Source organism: Mustela erminea, chromosome 7 (assembly GCF_009829155.1).
Source record: "Mustela erminea isolate mMusErm1 chromosome 7, mMusErm1.Pri, whole genome shotgun sequence".
Taxonomy (NCBI): Eukaryota; Metazoa; Chordata; class Mammalia; order Carnivora; family Mustelidae; genus Mustela; species Mustela erminea.
The window spans coordinates 29,797,665-29,820,467 of NC_045620.1; the positions used below are offsets into that span (position 1 = coordinate 29,797,665).

General features: G+C 55.0%; 2 protein-coding genes across 8 annotated transcripts; both read left to right on the forward strand.

The window, feature by feature from the left end:
* The first annotated feature begins 1,025 nt into the window (after positions 1-1,025).
* On the forward strand, positions 1,026-9,417 carry CDC25B (cell division cycle 25B). The gene is made up of 16 exons (XM_032351311.1): positions 1,026-1,225; positions 2,091-2,200; positions 2,995-3,046; positions 4,903-4,944; positions 5,159-5,195; positions 5,439-5,561; positions 5,668-5,790; positions 5,964-6,098; positions 6,467-6,547; positions 6,638-6,814; positions 6,985-7,080; positions 7,769-7,831; positions 7,989-8,087; positions 8,192-8,325; positions 9,017-9,128; positions 9,277-9,417. Exons 1-16 carry the CDS (start codon positions 1,026-1,028, stop codon positions 9,415-9,417), a joined length of 1,725 nt encoding a protein of 574 aa, XP_032207202.1.
* Positions 9,418-13,581: 4,164 nt separating this feature from the next.
* On the forward strand, positions 13,582-22,361 carry AP5S1 (adaptor related protein complex 5 subunit sigma 1). Of its 7 annotated transcripts, none has more exons than XM_032351317.1 (4): positions 13,587-13,946; positions 19,121-19,207; positions 19,345-19,536; positions 21,424-22,361. In XM_032351317.1, exons 3-4 carry the CDS (start codon positions 19,361-19,363, stop codon positions 21,848-21,850), a joined length of 603 nt encoding a protein of 200 aa, XP_032207208.1. In that variant the 5' UTR covers positions 13,587-13,946; positions 19,121-19,207; positions 19,345-19,360; the 3' UTR covers positions 21,851-22,361. The 7 variants fall into 7 exon arrangements, with proteins under 7 accessions (XP_032207211.1, XP_032207208.1, XP_032207205.1 ...); XM_032351315.1 differs by lacking the exon at positions 13,587-13,946 and adding an exon at positions 18,203-18,293; XM_032351316.1 differs by lacking the exon at positions 13,587-13,946 and adding an exon at positions 18,205-18,293 and having other exon boundaries at positions 19,098-19,207.
* The last annotated feature ends 442 nt before the right edge of the window (positions 22,362-22,803 follow it).

Genomic DNA, 22,803 nt, shown 5'->3' on the forward strand with positions numbered 1-22,803 from the left:
TGTCAACTAAATAGTGTGATGCCATTGACCTCACTTTAGCCAAACCCTCAGTGGGCATGAGATAGTTCCATAACTTGGTTCTGAGGTGGAAGCCACCTTCTTTGGTTCCAATCGCCAAAACCTATGGCTAGGTTAGCCATTAGAGCCTCCTCTGAGGCTGTTGGAGAAAACTGGACCCCTTGGGGTCACAGATAACCTGGGGCCCCATGAGTTACACGGGACCCCCACCTCCGGTCTACCTCCTGTGAGGGTTGGGGGAGGCTCCGCTTGGCAATTACGCTTCACGGACGCTCCGCGCTGCGGGTCGAGAGGGCAGGAAGGCTTCAGGAGCTCCTGGGGTGAATTTCTGCTTTGCCACTTGCCCCGTGTGACCTTGAACGAGCTAATGAAGTTTTCCACGCCTCAGCGCCCGGGTTGGTAGAGTGGCGAACACAGTCCGCACCGCGTAGCCGTGTCTGGCAAACTCCCGGAGTGGAGCCTACTGGTGGGTGTAGGTGATGTTAAATCGGGGGGGGGGGGGGCGGTCCCTGGGAGACCACCCTAGCGGCTGTGGCTTCCTCAGGGACCTTCTCCGTCGGGGATAACTCCAAACACATCCCGAGAAGCAGAATTTGGGCAGCCAAGATCTGGAGTCCAGGCTTGGGCAGCGGGGGGCGGCGTGTGGAGGCTTAGGAGAAACCCCCAGCCCTTAGCCCGGACCAGATTCGGGAACTGGGCTGGGCCGGGCTGGTCAGCCTCCGCGCCTTTCACCCCGCGGGCCCCGCCTTCGGTCCCGCCTTCTCCTAACCCGCGCCCCCATTGGTGGCGGTCGGCGGCGCGGCCGCTGTTATTTTTCGAATATATAAGGAGGTGGAGGTGGCAGCTGCTGCTTAGAGGCTTCCCGGACTGGCGGCCGGTCCCTGCGTCCCTCCACCCCGCCCCACCCTCCCCGCTTCCCTCTCCTCCCTCGCTCCGACCCCGTGGCTCTTCCTCCCTCCCTCCCCCACCCCGGGCCTGCTCCCCACCTCGCCCCGGCCAGCTGTGCGATGGAGCTGCCCCAACCGGAGCCCGCGCCGGACCCGGCTCTCAGTCCGGCGGGAGTGCGGGGTGGTACCGAGCGTCCCAGCCACCTCCTGGGCCTCCAGCTGGGAGCTCATGGCCTCGTGGGGTCCCCGGAGCGTGCGGCTGCTTCCTCGCCGGTCACCAGCCTGACCCAGACCATGCACAACCTCGCGGGGCTCGGCAGGTAGGACGCCCGCGCACTGCGATGCTGGGTGTGGGGTGTTGGTCCCGGGCCTCCCGTGGAACCCGGCGTGGGAGGCAAATCTGGGAAGCGGAGTGGGGAGGTGTCCTGGGTAGAGCCTACTTCAGGGACCCGGGACTACGGCGATGAGGCCAGGTCTGTGCTGCGCACACTCTCGAGGTGACCTGCTGTTGGCAACACAAGACACTGGAGTTGGGACCACCAGTCCCATTCCCTCCCCCGCCACACTCCCCCCACCCCTGCCTCCCGCGTGCCTCCACCGCGCTGGCTCCCTACTGTCTGCTCTTATCACCACTATTTTGCCCCAGGCAGGGGATCCTGAGCCTGGAGTGGGAACTTGAGGGTGGCAGATAAGCCTGATTCTCTTCTGTCCTTGCCCCTGCTCCCTCCACCCCCAGTTCTTTCCTGAGGTTAAGGGGTTAAACACTGGTCCTGCTTCCTGAGCAGCCTGCAGTGTCCAGGCTGGGTTGCCCTCAGCAGCAATGGAGACCTAAGTAGTCTTGCCCTGGCTCCAGAAAGGCTTGTGGATGGATAGGGGCCTGAGGAGTCCCCAGGAAGGCCGTCCAGGGCTAGCCCTGCCATCCCCAGAATGGCCCTCAACCCATCTCCTTGCTCTTGCCCTGGCCTCACCTCCCCCTGAACCCAGGAGGACCTTTCTTAATCAACAAAGAAAAGCTACTTAGTGCCTCTGCAGAAAACCTGAGAAGCGGGCAGGCCCTCAGAGCCCTCCCTGGGGCAGGGGTGAGCCCTTCAGAGGTGGGTGGCTGGTGGGAACATGGATGGGCCAGCTAGCCCTTGAGCCCCACATTGACGTTTCTCCTTCCCTGGGACCCTGTTGCCTTCCCAGTGAGACTCCAAAGCATCAGGCAGGCAGCCTGCTCTCATGCCTGTCCCTGTCCCGGCGGCGGGCATCTGAATCCTCCCTGTCCTCCCAGTCCTCTGAATCTTCTGATGCAGGTGAGGCTCAGGGGTACCATGGGGCTTGCGGGGGAGAGGGGGCGCCTGAGTCTCTCCACTTCACTGCTGATCAGACTAACATCTTCCCCACAACCTGGTGGGCCCAGGAGCCTGCACCTGCCCAGCTCTGGTGGGGCTCCCCACATCCAGCCCAGACTGGCTGAGCGGGTGGTAGGGTGGGGCCCTCTTGGGGAGATGAGATCTTACCTATTTAAAACCAGGCGCCAAAGTCCCTGAACCACAGCCCCAGCTGGGAGGCATTAGGGTTGAATGTTGGTCATTTTATAATGTTCACTTGCCTTCAGCGGTAACCTTTTCTTTTAAAAAGTTACTATCTCTTCTAGAACAAATTAAACCAACTTAAGAAAAATGCTTAGCAAAGTTTTGGCTTAAAGCCTATACAGCTGAGGGGCACCTGGGTGGCGCAGTGGGTAAAGCACCTGCCTTTGGCTCAGGTCATGGTCCCAGGATCCTGGGATCAAATCCCACATCAGGCTCCCTGCTCAGCAGGGAATCTGCTTCTCTCTCTCTCAAATAAATAAATTAAATATTAAAAAATATAAAACGTATACAAGGGAGTTTCTGTAGTAAGGAGGGAGTAGAGCCCTGCCCAATTTGGGGGGCAGTGTATTAGCCCTTGGTGTTCATGGGCAGGGTTTTGTTTCATTTTTTTAATGTATCAAGATCTAAACTAGAAACAGGTTTTTCCTCTCTCTGAACAGAACTGGGACATGGTGGGGGAATGTGTGCAGAGGATGTCACTACTTTCAAACCAAGGTGCTCTGTCCCCCCAGGTCTGTGTATGGATTCTCCCAGCCCCATGGACCCCAAGATGGCAGAGCGGACGTGAGTAAAGGGATCCCCACTACCAAGGAGTTGGCGCCTACCTTTGAGAATCCTAGTTTCAGCATACACCCACCAGGGAAAGTCTGGGAGAGTGGCCAGACCCCTTCAATCCACATGTGGGGGTGACCTTTTGATCTCCCAAGTCCTGAGATTCTGCTTCCTGTCTCAGAGCAGGGTCTGCTCCCGCAGGAGTAGCTGAGTGTGGGCTCAGAGCCAGGTGGTGGAGATAGAGGCTTATGGGAGCACTGGATACTTCAGCCATCCCCTGGCCTGTGGGAATACAGGTCTGGTGTATGTCCCTTTTTTCTTTTGCTTATACACATCATTTTTTTTTTTTCTATGAAACATCACAATTTTAAAATATGGTCTAATGAATTCAAAACCTTTAATTCACTGTAGGCCAAACAGAAACCGTTGTGACAGGTTGATTCAGCCCTTGGCCATCCTATCAGCAACCTCTGGCTTCAGGGACACTTTCCTGCCAACCCCTGGACCAGGCCCTTTATGAGAGAGAGAGTGGTGAGGGAGTTGTACTCAGGACAGGTCCTTCCTCCTGTGTTGTGGGGCATGAGTAGTATCTTCTAGAGCACAGCTGTCCCTATCCAGCTGTTAGAGCCCCGGCAGGGAGAGCAGCTGCCAGGCATTAGTGGGGACAGCTGGGCATCCCCAGACTGGGCAGAGGGACTATGGCTTTGGGGTTAGGGCAGTGGCTTTCTTTCCTCCCACTGCCTTTGATCGGACTGGGCTGGGCTACAAGATTTGTTCACAAACAGGAAATAGGGAGAGAACTGGGTGGGGGTGGGGGGACTGCAGGTTGACAAGCCAGAACTGTCCCTGCTTTACTCCTGCGGCGCAGGCACAGATGGGAAACCAAGCCAATAAAATTCATCATTTCTAATGCCAGGTTATCTGGGTACAACCCCGCCCCAGCCCTGGGAGTCATGCCCCTAACACTAGCCCTCAGTGGCCCTCCCCCCCGCCAACCTTTCCACCTGCTTTGACGGTTACAGTTTCTCAGAAAGAAGCATGTGTGTGTGTGTGTGTGTGTGTGTGTGTGCGCGCGCGCGTGCGCGCACGCGCACGCCTGAGCTCACATAGACACACAAAAGCCCCGCGTGGCAGGTGGTCTCTGGTAACATAGCTAGGGGGTGGGGCCTATCTACAGAAGCTTGTGCCCCAGCCTCAAAAGGAACATCTGTTGGAATTCTTTGCCGGCTGGCCTCTTCTAAGGCAGGAGAAGGGGGTGGGATGGAGGCTTGGTCCTAGAAAATTCCATAGGAGGGAGGAGAGGATATGACCCTGAACATTTGTCACTAGGGGGTCTGGCATGGCACACTGTGGCTGATCTGGGGGCACACTAAACCAGGTCCCTGTCCCGGGGGGAGCTGGGACAGCCCCCACACAAGGGAAGGGAAGCCCAGTCTTGCTGGCATCCAGGCCCTGGAGATACCCACATTGTCAGCCACAGTCTGTCATCATGGGACGGATGGATGACTTTCCTGGCGGCCATATGGCCCCACTGAGGTGATTTGCATACAGGTGGAAGGCCTGTGGGCAAGCTGGCAAGACCGTTGCCTTGGTAGCGCCTCAGCCACCCTGTGACCTCCCCCAGCTGTCTCTGTTGCTCCATTCTCTGGGCCCTCTTCCATTCAGGGCAGGCTTCAAAATTTCAGGCTGCTTCTCCTCTCCCCACTCCCCAATACCTGGACCCCTGAGAGTCCCCATTCTTCCCTCCCCTTTCTACTGACCTGAGCCCTGGCCCCCAGGCCTTGTGGATGGGAAGAGGGGGCTGATGCTGGGGCTGGGCTTTGGGCTGTAGGGGGAGGTGAGCTGCATGGGACTTTTCTCTCTTCTAGGTTTGAGCAGGCCATCCAGGCAGCAAGCCGGGTCATCCGAAAGTAAGTGTCCCAGACTTCCTCAAGTGGACTCTGGAGGTCCACCTACCCCAGGTTCTCCCCATGCCCCCCACTGGATGGAGTAGGCATGGGAAAGGTGCTCTCCCATTGCCTTCCCCAGGGATGTGCAGGGATCTGTGCCAGAGGGCCATCCTGCATGCTCTCCTGCACGGCCCCCTACTCTCCAGCCCTGACGTCTCCCTGTTTCTTCCTGCAGCGAGCAGTTTGCCATTCGACGTTTCCAGTCCCTGCCGGTGAGTACCCTCTGAGGTCTGACACTGGAGGCTCAGGCCCTGGCCAGGCTGGAGGAGGGGCAGGAGGGATCTGGGGTCACCTCCCAGAGGGCAGACTTGAAACCGTCTGGTGTCCCTGGTCTGGCTGTGGGAGATGGGGTTTTGGAGGTGGGGGAGTCGGAGGAGGGACAGGAGAAGGTAGGGTCAGGGCTGGTGCCAGAGGAATAGAGCCTTCAGTCCTTCCTGCCCTACCTGGCTCTCTAGGTGAGGCTTCTGGGCCATAGCCCTGTGCTGCGGAACATCACCAACTCCCAAGCACCTGGCCGCTGGAGGAAGAGTGAGGCGTGTGGCCGAGCTGCCCAAAGCTCTGAGGAGGACAAAGAGAATGTACGTTTCCAGAAGGCTGGAGTGGGAGAACGTCAGAGGGATAAGGAAGAAGGTGTGCTGGGATGGTTCTCTGGCATTCGATGACACTTGCCCATGTTGCCCACAGGATGGATTTGTCTTCAAGATGCCATGGGAACCCCCACATCCCAGCCATGCCCATGCTTTGGCAGAGTGGGCCGACCGCAGGGAAGCCTTTGCCCAGAGACCAAACTCAGCCCCTGACCTGATGGTACACTGGGAGAAAGGAACCCTGCAGGGTGGGCTTTTGTGCAGGGTGGGCACCCCTGGAGGCAGCCTGGGTGGGGAGGAGGAGGGGGACCCTGAACCCAGTGGCAGTGGGAACCTTTTCTGTGCCTCGGGTCCCACCCCTGAGCAGTCTGTGGCTGTTCCCCCCCAACACAGTGTCTCACCCCCGAGCAGAAGATGGAAGTAGAGGAGCTGAGTCCCCCTGCCCGAGGCCGATTCTCCCTGACTGCCACCGAGGGGGCCTCCGAGGAAGATGATGGATTTGTGGACCTCCTGGAGAGCGACTTAAAGGTAACCAGTCTTGCCTCACCAGGCACTTGACCTCCCTTGTCCCGGGATCTCCCAAAAGAGGAAAGCCCTGATCTCCCGCCAGGAGACCATGACTTCATTCTGATGTCAGAAGAGGAATGCAAGCTGATGGAGTCATGGTGCAGCCTCTGGCCTAGCAGACTCTGGCCTACCAGAGACTGGCAGGTGGCTGAAGCTGCAGGGCAGAGGCAAGGCTGGCCCTCCCTCATGGCCACATTTCTCAGCAAGTGGGGCCCTGCAGTTTCCTGGTTCTGGGGTATTGCCCCATGTGGCTATGCTGGAGGACCTGGGGCCTAAGGGGTTGGTCTTTGCCCATGGGTGTGACCATCCTCTTGCTGATTTGGCCTCAGGATGACAAGACAGTACCCCCAGGCATGGAGAGCCTCATTAGCGCCCCACTGGTCAAGACCTCAGAAAAGGAGGAGGAGCAGGTGGGTCTCTGAGGGGCTGCCCCAGAACTGGGAGGGCTGGTAGGGGGGAGGGGGGAGGTACTCTGACCCCCGAACTGCCACCCCTGCCAGGACCTCATCATGTACAGCAAATGCCAGCGGCTCTTCCGCTCTCCGTCCATGCCCTGCAGCGTGATCCGACCCATCCTCAAGAGGCTGGAGCGGCCCCACGACAGGGACCTGCCCACACAGAACAAGCGCAGGAGGAGCGTGACCCCTCCAGAGGAGCAGCAGGAGGCCGAGGAACCTGTGGGTGCCCTCCTGGGGAGGGGCTGGGCAGCTACTGTCCAAGTCTACCCCACCAGCACACCTGGGTGGGGTTTGTGGCAGTGGGCAAGGTGCAGGGAGAGAGGTGGCAGCCACACAGGGATGCTGAGGAGCAGCCTGGCCCCTGACCCTGGTCACCATCTACCCCACAGAAAGCCCGTGTCCTCCGCTCCAAGTCCTTGTGTCACGATGAGATTGAGACTATCCTGGACAGTGACCACCGGGAACTGATTGGGGATTACTCCAAGGTATGAGCAATGGGGACCCTCGGGAGGCTCGATCCCTAACTGTGTGGCCCCCTGAGCTCAGAAGCTGCTTTGGTACCTCCTCCCTCCATCCCACCCCTGGTTTTGTCCAGCACAGCTTCTTCTTTATTCTCACCTAGACTCCTCTCTCTGGCTGTCCTTGGTCTCCTGACTCTACTCCAGATCTGTCTGTGGTGTCGGTTGTGTGTCAACCTTGGAAAACATTTCCAAACTAATATCCGGCTTGGAGCCTCTTCGGGCCTCATGCGGGGGCCTTGACAGAGTGTGAAGCAGGAGGTGGGGAATTCATCTCTTCTGTTCCCTTCTGCATTTCCCCTTGGAAGGGATTGTTCCCTGGATGTCAGGCCCAAGAGGCGTCTCTTGGTTGCTATGGGAACCAGAGCTGAATTTGAAGGTCAAAGCAGGTGTGGCTTTCTGAGCTTGGGAAAGAAACTATCCTTTCTAGGCTCCTAGTCTTGCCAATTTCATCTTTTCTTCTTCTTCTTCTGCTCCCTCCCCCTCCTCCCCCTCCTCCCCCTCCCCCACCTCCTCCCCCTCCTCCCCCTCCCCCCCTCCTCCCCCCCTCCCCCTCCTCCCCCCCTCCTCTTCTTCTTCTTCTTCTTCTTCTCTCTTTCTCTCTCTCTCTCTCCTCCCCCTCTGCCTCTCTCAATCTCTCTCCCCTTCTCTTCAGGCTTTCCTTCTGCAGACTGTGGATGGAAAGCACCAAGATCTCAAGTACATCTCACCAGAAACGGTACGTGGGGGAAAGCCATTCTCCAGGCACATTTGGGATGGCCATTTGCCTGTTAACTTTCCTTGGGGATGGGCTGTAAGGCCAGACCGGTGGTAGGGTTGGGGTCAGCCCCCATCTGCCAGCCTGACCTGCTGGGACCCACCTCTGTGGCCCACAGATGGCAGCCTTGCTGGTGGGCAAGTTCAGCAACATCGTGGAGAGGTTTGTGATTGTGGACTGCAGGTACCCCTACGAGTACGAAGGCGGGCACATCAAGGTGAGGCGGGCTGATGGGGACAGGTCCTGAAAGTTGGGGATGGCCAAGGGTGGATGTGCCACCCAGCCCCAGGGCTGTGGCCTGACCTCCAGCTCCTCTGGCAGACTGCCGTGAACCTGCCCCTGGAACGGGATGCTGAGACCTTCCTGCTGCAGAGCCCCATCACACCCTGTAATCTGGACAAGAGGATCATCCTCATTTTCCACTGTGAATTCTCATCTGAGCGCGGTCCCCGCATGTGAGTCTGCTAGCTAGTGTTTGCTCCTGACCTTCCTGCTGAGGCTTTGGGGTGCTGGAACCATCTGCTGCCCAAGAGGCCTGAGCCCAGCCCCAGCCCCCACCTAGATCTGGGCCTCTAGTCCCCTGGCACCCCAGAGCAGACGTTCACCCCCCTTTCCTGTGCATGGCACCCTCTCCCTACCTCCTCCCCATCCTTCCCATCAGGCCTATGTCCACCCTCCATCCATTGTCACCACCCCTCCCCCCTCAAGATTTGCTTCCAAGTCTCCAGCAGTGTCCGTAATATCCAAGGGCCCTGTCCCTCAGCTATGCTGAGCCTTCCAGGGTTTGACTGATCTTTCTGCTCCCCGACTCTCGTGCTCACCAAGTCTCATGCAGACCTCCTGAAAAGATCTCTCTAATTCTGTCCACTTCTCTCTGTTATGCTTCCCCTTTGTTATCTCTAACAAAGATTATGAACTGCCTTCTAGAAACAACTCCCTTGATTTACCTCCTTCCTTCCATCTCTCCAGCCTCCTCTGGTTCCCGTAGCCAGACGATTTAAAAGCATTCTTATGGCTGACATTCCTGCACTCAAGCCTTCTGTGGCTCCCCAAGGCCCACAAAAGACTGGGTGCAAAGAACAGGTCTCCTGAGGTATATCCTGCCCTACCACCCAGCTCTGACCCGCACGCCCCTGCTGGTCGCAGGTGCCGTTTCATCAGAGAGCGCGACAGAGCTGCCAACGACTACCCCAGCCTCTACTATCCTGAGATGTATATCCTCAAGGGCGGCTATAAGGAGTTCTTCCCCCAACACCCGGTACCATGGGGCGGGGCGCGGCTGAAGCCTTCCTGGGAGGGCTGGACTGCAGGGAAGGGCTCGGTCAGCCTGTGGCCCAAGGAGAAGGGAGGTTCCTCTAAAAGTTCCCCATCCCCCCATATTGACGGACCCTCCCATCCTGCCCTAGACCTTCTGTGAGCCCCAGGACTATCGGCCCATGAACCACGAAGCCTTCAGGGAAGAGCTGAAGACTTTCCGCCTCAAGACCCGAAGCTGGGCTGGGGAGCGGAGCCGGCGGGAGCTCTGCAGCCGCCTGCAGGATCAGTGAAGGGCTGGTGCCAGTCCTGCCTGCCTCCTTTGCCTTGCTGCCTGGGTGCCAGCCTCCCAGGGGCCTGTGGGGCTGAGGGTCTGCTCAAGGCCCCAACTGCCCTCCAGGGGAAAGACAGTGAGGGTGTCCTGTCCATCTGCACCCAGCCACGATCCCCATGTCTTGCTGCAATCATATTCCACATCCTTGTGCCGCCTCTACCCCAGCCCAGCCCCGGGGAGAGCCCAGCCTGTTGACTTGGTGAAACTGGATTAAGTCCAGCTCAAAGGAAGTATTTTGTGTCCCGCAGGAACATTTTTGCTTTTTCTCCTTCCTTGTTTGAGTTAACCCTTTGTCTTCTTGTGTCCAGAAAAGCCCCCCTCTTTCCCAGGGGCTCTGTTTGTATGTGTCTAGGAGAAAGCCACACCTTGGCCCCACCCCCCCACCCCCGTGCCCCGGGGATGGGCCAAAGCAGAACCCCTCCCTGCCCCGGGGCGCTGGCACTCCTGGAAGTGTCTGTCATGATCCCTTTCTCTTCCTCTTTCCCATCCTTCCACGTGAGCACCTCTAGCACAAACAGAAGCTCTTACTCTTTCCTGTTCCAGTGTTACCTGCGTGCTTGTCTCCTTCGTCTGATTTGGTGCCCCTCTCAGGAGACGCATGGGCTGAGATCTCGGCTCCTCTCTCCACTTGGGGTTAGAGACTCCAACCATTAATTAGCCACTCGGCCCTGGTTTCTGTTGCCTCAGAAAGGGATGACCTCCTTGGGGGGCCGTTGGGCAAGGGCTAAGGTCTGCAGCTCAGCCCCCACTGCTGTGAACCCCGGGGTCCGATTGGTCAGAACTTGCTGCTCTCTTGTTGTGCGTGGACAGATGGATGAATGGACGGATGGCAGATGGATGGAGAGCCGCAGATGCCCAACGTCCAGCGCACAAATGGCTGCGTGGAAGCATTTCAGTGAGCGTGACCGCCTGCGGCAAGAACGGATGTGTGTCTGTCTGTGTGGACAAAATCTTTACATGTTAAGCTTTGGAGTCACTCAAGACAAAATGTTGTGGAAGCGGCAAAGCCAAGGACAGAGCCACGTCTGGATTCTGAATCTCAGGACGTGTGGAGGGCTGTGTTTGAAGAAGGCCCTGTTGACTCATCTGTCCCGGCCTTGGGTCAATAAAGCACTGAGCAAGCGGAGTAACCTGCATCGTGTCCTGTGGGCCTTTGACAAGACCGTGGCGCACCCTGAGGGCAGGATAGAGTGAGGGCAGGTCAGCAGATAGGGCTCCAATTCCCATACCTTGCTCTTTACATTTCCTCCCTTTGCAGCTGTTGCATCATCAGGAATTTTCTTCCCCTATCTCTTATTCACCCTTCGAGACTCCATTTCGAAGGTCGCCTCCTCCCAGAAGCCTTCCTTCCTGCCCCATCAGAGAAATGACTTTCTTCTCCGTACACCCAGCACCCAGCAGAGGTTCTACCAACTGGGAGATGCCAAGTTCAAGATCAAGAGAGTGGAAAAGGGCCAGTCTGGGAGAACCAGTCCCAGGCCCAAACCTGGATCTTGGGAAATTCCCTCAGAATACCCCTGCAGGCGACCTCTTCCCCTAGATGTGAGTCTGTGATTGTAGGACCTCCTTTGTACAAGTAAAGTAATGGCCTGATACAGAGTACATACAACATGTCAGGCACCATTACCACTTTGTCGAAGTTCATCTACCTTCTGAACTAGGTGGTGCCAATGATTGTTGGCTCCATTTTGCAGATGGGAAAATGGAGGCGATTTCCTACCAGAGGAACAAGAGACTCTAGATTCCTAGGCTGAGTCTAAATGATGCTTGCCCTGTCTCCAGCTTTTCTCCCAAGATTCTTATGCCCAAAGGTTGAGGCTTACCCCCCAACACTCCTCCCACAAGGGCACAATGGCTGGGGAGGGGGTGTTGGGGTGTGGCTTTGATGGTCTGGGGATACTGGGCCTTTGCTTAGGAAGAGAGGGGCTTTGAGAGCTCCAGAAGCCCTCTCCATTGAGCAGGCAGCTGATACCAAGGATAACATTTATTTGGGTGAGGGGACTTGCCCCAGAAAAGGAAAAGTAGCTGTGTAGACCCCCAAGGAACAGTGAGAAACTGGGAGGGAGAGAGCTCTGGGCACTGTTCCACTGAGATCTGCCAGCTCCACTCTGCTTAGGTGGTCTCAGGAAGCTCCATTCCATCCTTCCTGATTATACAAAGGAGGAAGGCTGCTGGATGCCCAGAGAGGGCATACGCTTGCCCCCAAGTCACACAGCAGATACAAGCAGAGCAGGCATTTCAGCTGCCTAGGATTCTCCCACTCTTCTCCTCCTGCCACCGTCCCAGCCAAGGGGGTGGGGTCAGGCTGCCTGACTTCTTCCCTGGGTGTCAAATTTCCACTCCGTGGGTTAGGAGCAGGCCACGTGGGGAGGAGGGAGCAATGGGTGCTGAGAGTTTAACAATGCCCAGGCTGTGTGCCAGGTGCTGACATCTGAGGCTACATCTGTCCCACCATCCGAAGCACAGCTATGGTCACAAGACCTTTAGACTGTTCTAGACACGTGCATATTATTTCTTAAGCTTACAAGGTTGGTATATAGCTCATTTTGCAGAAGAGGAGGAAGAGGCAGGGAGAGGGCCTTGGTTAACCAGGAAACAAAACTTTCCCCAGAGAAGGTCCTGGTGCTGACCTATACCCCGTGGGGAGTAGGCTTGAGCCTGGGGAAGGGAGTTCCAGAGGTTTGCCCCTCCAGCTCAGGCCAGGACCCCATCTACCTGGGAAGTTCAGGGGATGGGGTAGAGATGTTCCAGTTCCTCCTCTCCCCCCAGCCAGAGAAGCTGTAACTTTCTTCCTGCATGCTCATAAAGGGGAGCAGATCTGGCAAGGAAGCTGTTTAAAAACCTGGGCTGCTGGCCAGTTTTAAAGGTTGTTTTGCTTGGGCCAGGGCGGGGCAGAAATTCCAGCCCCGGAGCAGCCGTGTGCAGCTTGCTTCTGTGAGTAAAGGGCTTTGTGGGGCCAGGCACAGGCAGGGAGCTGGCCAAGTCAGTGGGCACTGGTGGGGTCTGGGCATCATCTGAATTGCTCACTAGGTCCCTTGTAATAACAATTTTTTTAAAATTTTCCATTATTTTATTCTTTTTTAAAGATTGTATTTATCTGTCAGAGAGCACACATGCGCACACGCACAAGCAGGAGGGGGGAGACAGGCAGAGGGAGAAGCAGACTCCCCTCTGAGCAGGGGATCCTGATGCAGGACTCAATCCCAGGACCCTGGGATTGCGACCTGAGCACCAAAGGCAGAAGCTTAACTGACTGAGCCACCCAGGCATCCCTTATGTCTGGCTTCCTTCAGCATGATTTTGAGATTCATTTATGTTTCCTTTTGTGGGGGGTGGTCTGTCCCTGTTCCTTGCTGTATAGTAGTCCATCATATGGGTCTCCTCCTAAATTGAATTATTCATCCTACATTTTTTATTTCCAGTTTTCACTTAAAAAAAATTAAGATATCATTTACATGCAGCCCAATTCACCCATTTGAGTGTACAGTTCTGTTCTGTGAGTTCTGATAAATGCATGCCGTTGTGTACTCAGCACCACAGTCAGGATATAGAACACTTCCATTCTCCCCTTGATAGGTTATTCGGCATGATATAATCCCGAATGGATTGGAACTGGAGTGGAACTGCTGGGTTGCAGTGTGTTCCTTCAGCATTAGCACTTTCCACGTGGTTGCTATACCGTTCTTCCCACCAGCAGAATCTGAGAGTTCTGTTGCTCCATTTGCTCAGCAAAATAGGTCAATTTCTTTTTTTTTTTTTTTTTAAAGATTTTATTTATTTATTTGAGAGAGAAACAGTGAGAGAGAGCATGAGCGAGGAGAAGGTCAGAGAGCGAAGCAGACTCCCCATGGAGCTGGGAGCCTGATGCGGGACTCGATCCCGGGACTCCGGGATCATGACCTGAGCCGAAGGCAGTCGTCCAACCAACTGAGCCACCCAGGCGTCCCAAAATAGGTCAATTTCAATGTCTCTCTCTTAGCCGGAAAATCTGATTGTTGTATATAGCAAAGACTTCTCTGCAGTGCTGAACCCACCCACGCTGGTGTGATAGTGGCAAGGGCTCAAGCATTGTAAACCCAGCTTCTTTTCTAACTCTCCTATATGGGAATATTAGTCTTTAGTTTTTCTGCAGGTCAGATTCTTTGAAAAGTGACTCCTTGGAGTTAATTGGCTGTATGTCATTGGCTTGAGTCCATCCACAGCCTTCTAGAAAACTTGGGATTTCTAAAAAGTCCTCAACCTTGGAATTGAGCACAAAGGCACCCACTTTCCAGAGGCAAGAAAACCGTAGGTGCAGAAAGGAGGGATGTTTAGACAGGGAGGTCCCGGCCTTGTGGAATCTGGAAACAATCAGGAGAGGGAAGTTGAGTAATGATGGAGAAGTTGCTGGTCTATGGCCAGGAAAGTCATGCCTTGAGAGAATGCCGCAGGATGTGGACTTGTTCACAGCCGATTGTTCGAAGAAGACAGTTGGTTATGGGACAGAAGGTAAGAAGCATTCCCACCCAACCCACACAGGAATTTGTGGGGTGCCAGGGGGTATGAGGCAAGGGCTGAGTCTGCCCCACCTTGCCCGCACCAGCAGACGCCCCTGGGAGGGAGTGGTTGCACCCGCCAGCAGCAGCCAGGCTGAGTCAGCGGCCAGGCCCCGGGCAGCGGGAGGGGAGGGAGTCTCACGTGGCTGGGCTTGAGCTGCCTCGTGGGGCCTTCTGGCTGTCAGCCCTTCAGGAAGCGTGGCTGTTTGAAAGGACGAATCACACATGGCCTCATCCTCCTGGAGCCCAGCCAAGATGGCTTCCATGGGGCCCAGGGCTCCCTGAGGGTGAGATGGAGCTCCCAGGGTTGGGTTGTACAAGGTAAGCAGGGCTGGGGTTGAAGGAGGCTTATGGCCTTCTGGAGCTGGGAGCAGGGGCTGAGCCAGCCCCTAGGGGGACTACGAGGTGACAGGGGAGAAGGGGACACACCAGGGGAAGGAAGGGGGCAGGCTGAAATCTCTTGACATGCACACTTCCCTTAGCACATGTGTTCACTTCAGGAAAGTTACTTGATCACCCATGTCTTAACTTCCACATCTAAAAAAATGGGAATTGTAAAGACCCTCCTTCAAATGGTTTTGGATTGGATCAATAGAGTTAGTATATGTAAAGCACTCAGAACAGAGTCTTGTCTACAGCAAATGCCCTACAAGAGTCTGCTAGGGCTGTTATGATTTAGGGCCAGTGTGAAGATTACAAGATTACAAGATCAGACAGGTAAAAAGGAGGAGCCTGAAGACAATTAAAAGAGAGGGTCTAGGCTGAGGGTTTCTTTCCATTCCGCACATGGGCAAAAGCAGTCAGGTTGGTGATGGGTTGCAGAAGAAAAGCCCAGCTGTTGTGTGTAGGCTGGTAACCTACTGCACCAGTCCAGGTAGCAGTTAAGAAGCTGTGGAAGGGGATGTGGTGGAGATAGAGGAGGAAGTCATCTCTGTGTCCAGTGGGAGGCTGCCTGCACAGGGCAATGCCATCTCTGAGGTGATCTAGGGAGGAGCAGGGGGACAAAGGGACAAGGCTTGCCTGACTTTCGTCCCCTTGGTTCTAGGGCAACCTTATCAATTTAATCTCAGCCTGCCTGGATTCTCGAAAAGGCAGATTCCTTCTTCTTAGTTTGCTACTCTACTCTTCAAGAAACAGCTAGACTTCTTAATCAGGGAGTCGTTAAAAAAATCCACTGCCTGGGGCTGGCAGATTCCACCCAACTGCCCTCCCCACATCCAGAAGTAGGTGGCTGCTCTGCTAGTCTAGCCTGAGGACTCAAGATCATCGGTAAGGGTTTCCAGCTGTCAAAAACCAATGGGGCTGTCTCTAAGAAGTGAGCTCCCCATCCCTGGAGGTGTGTAAGTAAGACCAGGGAGTTGGTCCTGATGTCTAGAAGCAGCAGCAGAACTTCCCAAGCCAGCCTGCTCACCAGTGTTTCACGACAATGCTGTGGTTTGGGTAGGTGGGGAATGGAAACTGCTTTGCAAATTGAATCAGTTTAAGTCACTGTGCAGACATCGCAGTGGTGGGCACCAAGGGGTACTGGAAAAGGGGCACTGACGTGGGGCAGACAGTAGTGGAGGGTAGGAGTCTGGGGAAGGAGCCAATGCAAAAGGCTGTAGGCATACCAGCCCTGCCCCAATTCAGAGGTCCACGGAGAATAGCAGGGCTGGGGAGAGGGGTGATGGGCAACTCTGCCCACAGCCAGAGGGAGGGGAGGGGAAAAGATAGGAAGTGTGGTCTCCAGCCAGTTCTAGACAGGTGGGCCAGGTCTTAAATCCAGCAACCTGCTTCCTTGAAGTTCCTCTAATTTTTTTGTAGTGCTTTGTCTAATTTTACTTTTCTTCCTTCTCTACCCAGTTTCTGTCTCTACCTCTCTCTCTCTTTCTCTGCCCATATCCCACAAGCCCATATCTGTACTTACTATGCCTGGCCCAGCCATGATCTGTAGGGTAACCACTATGAAGACCTCACACACACGAACATGCGACACATGCTACCTCCATCCCACTCAGGCTGTTCCATTTGGTCTTCAGGGCAGGTCTTACAACTCCAAGAAGCACTAGAAAGTTCAGCCCGTCCATCTCTCTGCTTCTGACTCCCATCAGACCAGAAGGCCCCACTTGCTTTCCAGTGATGACCCACACCTCTCTGACACCTCTTCCTATACTGCCTCTGTATTAACAGTTGTCAACATTTATAGATTTACTGAGTGCCTACCTTAGGCCGGGCAACACCCTGACCTTTTCACATGCTGCCTCACTTAGGAATGAATTAGACTGTATATAACATCAACCCCACACAGCTGTTTAGCAAAATCAACGTGTGTGCTCTTCCCTCAGCAGGAAGGCCCTGCAGCATCTTGGGGAACTCAGGCTCCTTCCTGCCTCGCTGTCCTCAGCTTCCAGGGTTTTGACCCGGAAGGCAAAGGTTGGCTGAAGGCTGCAAAAAGTTGGCAATGGCACCTGACTCCTCTCTCCTCCTTATCAGGACACCACCCCCATCTGGGTCTTTCACAGCCCTCCACCGTAGTGGCTCAGGCAGCTTCTCACTGCTGTCTCCTTCACATACTTCACACAAGGCCAGCCAGCCCCTTGGTGGCCTGGGACTTGGAGTGGATTCACTGCCCAGAGTGGATAGAGGCTAGAATACTGTGTTCCAGATGCTAGGTGGCCCCAAGCAACCAGAGCCCTCTGCCAGCTTTCTGCTGTAATCAGCTAGCAGACATGGGTTCTGGCTAAGGGTGATAGGGTCTGGGAGCCAGGAACTGAGCCACCATGACCCCCAGCCTTGTGACTGGGTCCCTACATCATCTCTGGGTCTGCCCATCCATCTACAATTTATGGCTTGTACCTGTGGTCAAAATGCCCACACACCCTGGGCACTTCCTCTAGCCTTCCTTACTTTCTCCCGCCCACGTTCTATGGCCAGAGGGGCCAGGAATACATCCCCTGCCCTTGGAGGGTCCTGACTCCAGGGTCCCTGCCTGGGCTGCCCTGCCTTTCATTTCTTAAGTCACCAAGGAGTGTGCATGGCCCTGGGGAGAATGGGTGAGTACCTTAGCCTGGGTATGCCCCCTGGGAGACGTCACCATCACAGACAGACCCTCAACAATGGGTGCAAAGGGGCAACTGAATGCTAATGGACAGTCCAGGCAAGACGGTTGCCCCTCTTTTGGTCTGAGCACATCTGGAAGGGCAAAAGAAGGGGAAGAAAGGGCATCAGGCTGAGGGAACAGCCGGTGTGGAGGCTCTGAGGCATGGACCACGGGGTCTTGAGCCCTTCACATGGCCATAGTAGCTAAAAGAGTGTGTAGGTGAATGGCCCAGGGTAGGCAGTGAGGCTCAGGACAGACCTAGCAGGGCCCCAAACACCTCTGGGTAGGGCTTTTATCCCACCGTTTGTTCCTAGAGGCTGGTGGCTGACAGTGCCCCTTTCAGTGTGAAGTAAGTCTCTTTACTTTGATGACCTCCTTCAAAGATGGGTCACCTTGTTAGTGGTGGGAATATGAAGATAAACTGGTAAGCCTGCTAAACCCTAGGGGGGCTTCTTCACTGGGGCCCAATGAAGTGATTCACACCGCTGGTGACAGGGTGGGGACAAATTTAAATCGTTCTATTCCAAAACGAACTCTGGTCTTAACCCGCTGCGGAAATCCACAAGCCCAAACCCTCCCCCATGGACAGCCTAAACATGCATCTTTCTCCTAAAGTCACAATTTCCACGAATAAAGCCTAGGAATCTGCGTTTTAACGGGCACCCCAGTGACTCCCACGCATACTGGCCAGTTCGAGAACCTGCCGCGCACCTTTATTTAGGCCCCACGAGCCTCAGAAGGCTGGCAGGGACCGCAGAGGACCGACCCGCGCCCGCCCGCGACGATGTGGCCACCGAGCCTTTTCCGGACGGTTCACGCTCCGGGACGCTGCGCCCCCTCGCGGAGGCCTGGGGCTCGGCTACTCCAGGCCTCGCAGCGGGACTCCACCAATACCCGGTCTGGAGATAACCCGCGAGGGTCCCGCTGGGAGTTCGAAGCAGGGGGTCTTTGGTCCGAGGGCGAAAGCCGCCCCTGCCGGGGTGGGGGAGCGTCCAGGTGTCAGAACACCACCCCTGCCCATTCCCGGAACAGTACACCTGACGTGGGGACCCCACCTCACTTGGGGGGGCCTCGCCCCGCCCCCCCCCCCCGCGCGCGTCAACTCGTGCGTGCGCCCGCGACCGGTGTACGCAGGCGCTCAGAGGCCGCGCAGCCGCCATTGCTCTCCTGCTGCGGAGTGGAGCGGCCTCTGAGTAGAAGTCCGCGGGCAAGGAAGGGTGAGTATGAGGCCCGGAGGACAGCGGCTCTAAGGCTGAAGGGGCAGCACACTCGGTTGGGGTGCTCCTCTTAGGGCTGTTTGACAGGAGCAAGGAACTACAACTCCCGAAATGCACTGCGCCGCAGGCTTGCGCGAGACAGTGACGTGAGGGTTTGGTCGCTACCATTTCGCTGTGACTTGGGGGGACACGGTGGCGAAGACTGATGACGTGCTCTTCATGAGGCTGGGGTGGGGGTCACCGGAGGTACTCGCGGGTCAGCGGGCTGCAGTTTTCAAAGTGCCTTCGCGAAACTTCTTGCTTGACCAATTTAAACGGACGATCTACTTACCCTAAATTAGAGATCAAGATATCAGCTTCCTGTGTGCCGGCTGCCTTCCCAACGCCGGGCAGGCCACTGAGTCAGCCAGACGCTGCTATTATTAGTAGTGCCATTATTTAGTCGACTTTATTTTTAAGTACTCCGAAACTTGTAGAAGATTTCAGGAGTTTTCTTACAAAGAACTACCGTACACCCTTTGACAATAAAGTTGGCTGCCGCTACGGTGCCGTTTAACCTCTGTATTTAGTGGTACTTCAGTGTGTATTTTCTAAAAACGAGCACATTCTCCTACATCCAGAATCAGGTAGCACTGATCAAGACTATTACCTAAGCTGTTTCCAGTTGTCCTAATAATGCTGTATGTTGAAACGACCCTTTTGGCTGGGGACCACACGGCGTGGTGTGTTCAGCTGCCCTGTCTCCTTAGTTTCCTCTGGAGCAGCTCCCCAGCGTCCCTTGACTCTCATGACTTTGACACTTTTGAAGATTCCTGGCCATTTATTTTGTAGAGCCCGGTTTGGGGTTGTCTGAGATTTCTTCACCAGTTGACTCGGTGGTGGACAGAAGTGCTGCTGACCAGACGCCATTATTCAGAGGTAGGGAGTGCCTCTTGGTTGGCGGAGGAGGACCCATGACCAGTCACAGCAGCCTCCACGCATGCTCCGAGACCCGTTCTGTGGTTGCCTGCACTGCTGGGCTTTCACACTCACCAAGGTCTCTGGCTTCCCTGTAGTGTCCACCCTGGAGCCATGGTCCATGCTTTCCTCATCCACACCTTGCGGGCTCCACAGGCCCAGGACACAGGCCTTTGCCGAGTGCTCTACTCCTGCGTCTTTGGTGCTGAGAACTCACCGGATGACCCACGACCACGTGGTGCTGAGAGGGACAGGCTCCTCCGAAAGGAGCAGATTTTGGCTGTGGCCAGGTAATACAGGCCTTCATTAAACACATGCCTGGGGCGCCTGGGTGGCTCAGTGGGTTGGGCCGCTGCCTTCGGCTCAGGTCATGATCTCGGGGTCCTGGGATCGAGTCCCGCATCGGTCTCTCTGCTTGGTGGGGCGCCTGCTTCCCCTTCTCTCTCTCTGCCTACTTGTGATCTCTCTCTCTCTCTCTGTCAAATAAATAAATAAATAAATAAATAAGTAAAATATAAAAACAAAAACAAAAACAAAAAAAACACATGCCTGATTGTGATAGGTTTTCTGGGAGGGTACAGAGAATCAGACTAAGAAGCAGAAAGTTTGAGTACTGTTTCCAAAAGTCACCCATGGTTGTTCACAAGTATTTTATGAAAAGGAGTTAAAGAAATAATAATGCTATCATCATCATCATTACCATTATAGCTCGCCTTAATTGAGCTTGTACGTATGTGCTAACTGTTCTGAGCATTTCATGTATATGAACTCATTAATTCTTGTAACAGTCCACTGAGATAGATATGGTTATTATCCCCACCTCTCAGGAGGCACAGGAACTTAGCCAGCCCAAGGTTATGCAGCTAGAACATGGCAGGCAGACTTTGGAACAGATTAAACATGCTTTGCAGTGCAGGACTTTTCAGAACGATTAGTGTATGTGTAGGTTTTATGAATCCCTAAGGAGGAGAGAGAATGTGGTACATAGGAACTCTTATCCCAGAGCCTCCTGAAAGCCTGGGATCCACTGAGCACATTTAGGAAACTGTTCCAGATGTGGTGGTTTTCCTTGGTCTTTCCCATCCCAGACCAAGATGGAGCCAGCAAGTGCCAGAATCCTTTGCCTTTCTGCATTCTGTGGTGGGTGGGTGGGGTGTGTGGGGGGGTTAACATTCTGGGGCAGCTCTTTGCTAGCCTTTGCCATCCCTTTTTTTCTCTGGGCTTCCACCCCCGCCTCCCGTGGCACAGAAAACCAAAGGCCTTTAAAACCAGCTTGTGCACAGCCCAAATGCAGAAGGTGATTCAGAAGGGATCAGAGTGTGATTTCTAAAGCCTAAATGTTCAAGTGGAAGGTCTTTCTTTTTTGTTTGGAGAGGGTTGCAGGGTAGGACAGGGGTAGAAAGATTGGACGGTGCAGTTGAACATGACTTCAACTTCTCATGGCTTGCTTTTTTTTTTTTAAGATTTTATTTATTTATTTGAGAAAGAGCACAAGCAGGAGAAGCTGCAGGCATAGGGAGAGGGAGAAGCAGGCTCCCTACTGAACAAGGAGTCTGATGTAGGACTCGATCCCAGGACCCAGGGATCATGACCTGAGCTAAAGGCAGATGCTTAACCAACTGAGCCACCCAGGCAACCCAAGTCTTGCATTTCTTTATGTTAAGGAGCCCTCTGTGAAGCTGGTGGGGGCAGGGTCTTTTTCCCCTGGTGCCCTTTCCTGGCCCAAGGGGCTGTGTTCAAAACTGCCTTCTCTTGAACACATGGAATGAAATGGTTCAGGGCCTGGAGGCAGGAGCCTGGATTCCTGTCATGGCTCATGCTTCCTGCTCTGTGGTCTTGAGCAGGTCGTTTAGTCTCTCTGGGGCTCAGTTTCTAAATCTGAGATATGGAGTTAATAGCAGTTCTCAGTTCTCAGGGTGGTGATAAGGATGACAGAAGTCAGTGACCCAGGGGCGCCTGGGTGGCTCAGTGGGTTAAAGCCTCTGCCTTCGGCTCAGGTCATGATCCCAGGGTCCTGGGATCGAGCCCCGCATCAGGCTGTCCGCTCCGCGGAGAGCCTGCTTCCTCCTCTCTCTCTCTCTGCCTGCCTTTCTGCCTACTTGTGATCTCTGTCAAATAAATAAATAAAATCTTTAAAAAAAAAAAAAAGAAGTCAGTGACCCACCCACTCTCCGCAGGCAGGTGGACTCCATGTGCCGGCTGCAGCAGCAGGCATCTGGCCGGACCCCCATGGACCTGCAGCCTCAGTCGTCAGATGAGCCAGTGCCCCTGCATGAGGCCCCACTTGGGGCCTTCCGCCTGGCAGCAGGGGACCCTTTTCAGGAGCCTCGGACAGTGGTATGGCTGGGTGTGCTCTCATTAGGATTTGCCCTGGTGCTGGATGCCCACGAGAACCTGCTGCTGGCTGAGGGCACACTCCGGCTGCTGGCACGCCTCCTCCTCGACCACCTCCGGCTGCTGACCCCCAGCACCAACCTCCTGCTTCGGGCTGATCGCATCGAGGGCATCCTCGCCCGCTTCCTGCCCCATGGTCAACTGCTCTTTCTCAACGACCAGTTTGTCCAGGGTCTGGAGAAGGAATTCAGTGCTGCGTGGCCCCGCTGATCCCTCACTGGGATGGGACTGCCCGAGAGGGCAAGGAGGGAGGACAGGGATGGGCGGACACACAGCCAGGTGAAGCTTGGCATGGGCCTCCTTCACAGCCTGCCCCCAGCTCTGGCGTGGTACCACACACAGGATAAGTGGACAGCACACACTGCCCATAACAGTGGACAGAAGAGGGGGCTGGCCAAAGGACGGTGGGGAGGAATCCCAGAACATCCTGTGCCTGGCGTTGCCATGTAACTTATTCATACTGCTGCAGTAGGCCAGCCCTACCTGTCCTTGACCCCAGTTTCTCCCGTCTCCGGCAGCCAGCCCCCCAAACAGTCCACCAGTTGCTAGTGTTAGAGCATAAAGAACAGAACTCAGTCCACTTTCTCATTCTAAACCCACAGTCAGTCATTGCAACCCAAAGGGAATCTGAGACTCCCAGGGTCAGGGAGCTGGCTGCTGCCTTTGCACCCACTTAGGCAACATTATCAGTAAGGATTTTGGGGGCGCCTGGGTGGCTCAGTCATTTTCCTGGGTCATGATCCCAGGGTCCTGGGGTGGAGCCCCACATCCGGTTCCCTGCTCAGCAGGAAGCCTGCTCTCCGTCTCCCACTACCCCTTGCTGGTGTTCCCTCTCTTGCTGTCACTCTCTGTCAAATTAATAAAATCTTTTTTTAAAAAATAAGGATTTTGTCAGTGAGCACTTGTTTGGTGTCCAGTCCCACCACAGTTCCCAAATGTGTCATTCACTTAGCAGGGGGATTCTGTAGCTCATTTTGGGCCCAGCCCTTGCCCACCAGGCAACCTTGAGATAATCATAGGTTTCCTTGTCTGTAGAGAGAGAAGGTACCATTGGGTGGGTGCAAGAGGTCTAGCCAGGATGAAGTTGTCTTTCTCATTTTGAGTTAAAAGCACTGTGTGATTTCATGCTCCCATTTCTGTAAATTTGGCTAATGCATGTTTGC

Coding starts and splice junctions, on each gene's coding strand:
- CDC25B (XM_032351311.1), top strand. CDS start 1,026: ATGGAGCTGCCCCAACCGGAGCCCGCGCCGGACCCGGCTCTCAGTCCG. Junction 4,945..5,158: donor GCAAGCCGGGTCATCCGAAA/GTAAGTGTCCCA, acceptor TTCTTCCTGCAG/CGAGCAGTTTGCCATTCGAC. Junction 5,196..5,438: donor GACGTTTCCAGTCCCTGCCG/GTGAGTACCCTC, acceptor CTGGCTCTCTAG/GTGAGGCTTCTGGGCCATAG.
- AP5S1 (XM_032351312.1), top strand. CDS start 17,857: ATGTGGCCACCGAGCCTTTTCCGGACGGTTCACGCTCCGGGACGCTGC. Junction 18,294..19,344: donor CCGCGGGCAAGGAAGGGTGA/GTATGAGGCCCG, acceptor GCTTCCCTGTAG/TGTCCACCCTGGAGCCATGG. Junction 19,537..21,423: donor CAGATTTTGGCTGTGGCCAG/GTAATACAGGCC, acceptor CACTCTCCGCAG/GCAGGTGGACTCCATGTGCC.